This window comes from Palaemon carinicauda, chromosome 29 (assembly GCF_036898095.1).
Source record: "Palaemon carinicauda isolate YSFRI2023 chromosome 29, ASM3689809v2, whole genome shotgun sequence".
Classification (NCBI taxonomy): domain Eukaryota; kingdom Metazoa; phylum Arthropoda; class Malacostraca; order Decapoda; family Palaemonidae; genus Palaemon; species Palaemon carinicauda.
The window spans coordinates 4,871,481-4,875,905 of NC_090753.1; the positions used below are offsets into that span (position 1 = coordinate 4,871,481).

Here is a 4,425-nt window from a genome sequence, read left to right on the forward strand (position 1 = left end):
AAGGTTGAATAATGCTTTTCTGGTTCACAGACCTTTTACAAACTTGCAAAAAGCTAAGGGTAAGGAGAGTGTACTAGATCAGCATGAAAAGCATGCCTACCATAAAGATGCTGTCTGTGATTAAAAGACGAAAAAAATATCATCTATGAATCCTGAGCATCATGTGGATGTAATGTTAAGTAATGAACGGAAAGAGTTGTACAAAAAGAATTTAGAGATTCTGAAAAGTGTAATTGGTGCCCTTGTTTTTTGTGGTAAGCAGAACATAGCATTGCGTGGTCGACGTGATGATAGATCCAGCTCTAACAGTAACACTGGAAACTTTTTGTCTCTTCTGAATTGGTTAGCCACACCTGATCTAGTGCTAAAATGTCATCTTGAGTCAGGAAAACGTAACTGTACTTACACATCAAAAACCATTCAAAATGAGGTTATAAGTCTAATTGGTAGGTATCTGAGAAACAAGGTAACAGCAGATTTATTAAATGAGACTCACTCTAAATATTTCAGTGTCATTGCAGATTAAGTGACTGACACCACCTCAAATAAAAAAATACTGTCTGTGTGTCTACGGTATCTTTCAGGAGAAAACCAGATCAATATTTCGGAAAGCTTCATAGATTTTGTTAATCTAGATCGCACAACAGGGGAAGCTATTGCAGATGCAATTCTTAAATCTCTAACCGATAATGGTTACACTTATCAAAACCTGAGAGGCCAGGGGTACGACGGTGCCTCTGAAATGTCACCCTCTCGAACTGGAGTAAATGGGAGGATAAGGCAGGTTGCACCTTATGCAATATACTCTCACTGCCAAAGTCATCTGCTGAACCTCAGTATTGCATCCTCATGTAAACTACCCGCTGTGCAGAATGTGATAGGGTCTCTGAATGGAGTGTTCCTGTTCTTTTCAAACTCTCCCAAACACCAATCATTGTTTGAAAAAGTTCTGGAACAGTCAGATGACTACAACGGGAATAAGAAAAAATACTTCTCAGCCTATGTGGGACCCGGTGGGTTTAAAGACATGATTGTTTCAACACCTTCCATGAACTATACATACCTACAGTAACGACCCTGGGAGTGATATTCAACCCACATGAGTTTACTGATATCATAGGAAATGAAGATTGGAGTTGGGACTCTGATACAAGAACCAAGGCCCGTGGTCTTTTCTCAACAATGAAGAGCTTTGAGTTTGTTATTGCATTTTATGCAACAAAACAAACCCTGTATGCAATATGCCCAGTTGCAGTGAAACTCCAAAGGAGTGATCTGGACTGCTATGAGGCATATAATATGGTTGATTCAACCATTAAAGAGATTGAAGATTTGAGAGAGTCTACCAAGTTTTCTCAGTGGTTTGCCGAATCCTCAAAGCTCACGAAAGCTGTTGGGGGATCAGTGGCAAGGCCACGTACAGCTCAACGTCAGATCTATCGTAGTAATGCCCCTGCACAAACCAATGAAGAGTATTTTTGTATAAATCTAGCAGCCCCACTAGTGGATCATCTCCTGAGTGAGATGGATACTCGTTTTAATCATGAGTCCAGGACTGCTGCTACGCTTTTTGAGGTAATACCAAAGTTAATGCTGGAAAATCATGATCTTGAGAATCTAGCAGAGAAACTCTTGTATTGGGAGAATGGCCTTCCTTCTCCCCTGTCGCTAACTGATGAGTTAAATCATTGGAAAAATCGTTTTTCTATAGAAAACCAGTTGCTGACAAATCTTAGAGAATGTATAAGGCTGTGCGATCCAGATATTTACCTCAACATCTATGAACTACTTGCCTTTGGCTGTGTGTCACCAGTTGGCAGTTCAACAGCAGAAAGATCGTTCTCAGCATTAAGACGTGTAAAAACCTACCTCAGGAATAGAATGAGTGTTGAGAGGTTGACTGAGCTATGTCTGATGCATATACACCACAACGTAGAAGTTGATGTAAAAGCCATTATTGGAATGTTTATCAATGAAAACAGCAGAAGGCTGTTTACTAAGAACATCTTGATGGACTAGATTATTTTGGTTCAAGTATATCGCAAAATATGAAAAACTCTTATCTCACACACACATCATCATCACTCTTAGTCTATAAAAATGAAACTATCAAATTAAATGCCAGGAATTGTGTTTTTTTTTTTTTTTATTATAGTCTATTTACCAGTATGTGTCTCAACAATATCTTAGTTTTTTGGGTCAATTCTATTTGTACTCTGTATTACTAGGACATTATCAGTGATTGAATTATCCATGAATTGTGTAAAATGGTGTTTTCTTGTGTGATTCATTGCGTAAGAAAAGTATGTTATTTACAATATTCTGTATTTTCAATTTTATGATGTTTGAGATATCAATTAGGTGCCAGGAATTGTTTCTTAATTATAGTTTTTTACCGGTGTTGTAAAAAAGTCTTGAGTTTCTTAACTCAGATCTATTTATATTTTCATAACATCAATTTATATTTTGATGAATAAAATAATGGTATAAATTGCAATTAGTTGTCTTTGGTTCTTCTCTAATAATATTGTCTATTCCATTAATTTTTGAGCAAATTTGTAAAGTTCCTTTCTGAGTGATTGCAGGTGCCCTTCTTTCCTTAACTCCCTCTCACTGAAATTCTGGATCCGTCCTTGTATATATATATATATATATATATATATATATATATATATATATATATATATATATATATATATATATATATATATATATATATATATACATGTAAAACGCCTTCCAAGACCTCTATGATCCGCTACCCTGACTGTTGATATTTTGACCATCAGGAACCTGATGTCCAAACTCGATGCCCTTATAGACAGTTATTTCACCACCTAAAAGACCTTCGTCACACCTTCACTCATGAAAAAGAGGAGAACTATTTAGCTTCAACCAAAGCTGATGTGAATTCTTTAGGACACAGACATCCACCCAATGATGTATTGGAGTGGTAATAAAGTTGCTTACCAGCAATATATGTCACCCTATGCTACCGCCCCTACCAGTGACCTGTAGAGCCACATAATGATGCTCATCACCTTCCGTTATAGTGTTACCACTCTCGGGCTGTTGAGAAGAGATGTGCAAACAGTTTCTAGGAGTTAAACAAATTCTAAGTAAGCCATACATATCAGTAATCTTTTCTTTTTTTCATAATAAAGGTACGACCGATAGGATTTTGGTAGACACTGCTGCTTGCATTTTTTTTTTTTTTTTTTTTGTACTAAGGCAACTTTCCAGGAAATAATCTAGTTATTTAAAGCGTGCTGATGTGTACCTGGTGCCTGCAAATGGATTTGCGATCTGTCTCCATAGGTACAAGAAACTAACACAAACATTTAGAAGTAGCAAATATCCATTGCCAATCCTCAGTGTGGATTTCTTCTCCCATTTTCACATACTGGTTGATGTAAGGATGGATTATCAGTTTTGTTTATAATAATTGGAGCATGATCAATAACATGGCAATCATCTAGCGTTCTCCACTCAAAATCAAGAGGGCAGTTGGAGTGTGCAATTGAAAGGACAATGCAAATCATTGGCCGAACATGAAAGTTTCTCGGCTCTTCTTCATTAGGGAGTCCCATATCTTCATTTATCAAAATTTATTATATAAAATTGCCACTTGTGTTTGCTAAAACATCATCCTATAAAGGATATCTACCATTCAAATCTTCAAGTAAAGTAAAATATTGAGTAAGTTGTTGAATCCCCTCTAATAAATCATCATACAAAATGCTATCATTTGGAGGCAATTAAAAGGAACAACTTGTATATTTTCGACCCATATCTATTCATAAAACCACTGCGTGCAGAGGTGTACGAATTAACAAAGATATTTGGGGAACATCTCGACGGACGTATAAAAGACTTCCGCCATGGTTCCATGTTCGTTGATCATGTGGTGTCTTATGGCTAACATACTCTCGAGGGAAAGGAGAATTTCCATCGAGCTTTCTCTCACATAGCCATAAAATTATAGGGGAGTGCTCATGAAGGAGCATATTTGACCTTTATACCCCGACAATTCCATTGCATAATTGAAGAAAAACTATGGTTTATTTTCTGGAAGAGACCTTGTATGACGTCTTTCCATTGAAAATTTTGTATTTAACTCCATTTCGCAGAGATGTCATTTGAGAGAGTCTTGATATGTTAGGTTTTCCGTTCATCTTTTCCTTTTTGTTCTTTTGATATAATTGTTGATGGGGCTGGTGAGCCTTAACTTTGATTTTGGTTTTATTTACGTTATCTAATAGCTGATCATAAAAAAAACAACAGATAAAACGTCAAATTTAAATGATGTTATAAATTTAATTTTTCTTATGTGAGGTTGCGAGGGAGATGGAATCTCTCTCTTTTCCGTTAATAGGTGACAAGCTACCAGGTTTTTGCGCCTTCCTCACAACAGGTTCACCCAGT

General features: G+C 36.5%; 1 protein-coding gene across 1 annotated transcript; it reads left to right on the forward strand.

The window, feature by feature from the left end:
- Positions 1 to 1,182: 1,182 nt before the first annotated feature.
- On the forward strand, positions 1,183 to 2,019 carry LOC137622389 (52 kDa repressor of the inhibitor of the protein kinase-like). The gene has a single exon (XM_068353002.1). The coding sequence runs from the start codon at positions 1,183 to 1,185 to the stop codon at positions 2,017 to 2,019; it is 837 nt and encodes a 278-aa protein (XP_068209103.1).
- The last annotated feature ends 2,406 nt before the right edge of the window (positions 2,020 to 4,425 follow it).

Excerpts from the sequence above, each read along its gene's own strand:
- LOC137622389 (XM_068353002.1), top strand. The coding sequence starts at position 1,183 with ATGAAGAGCTTTGAGTTTGTTATTGCATTTTATGCAACAAAACAAACC.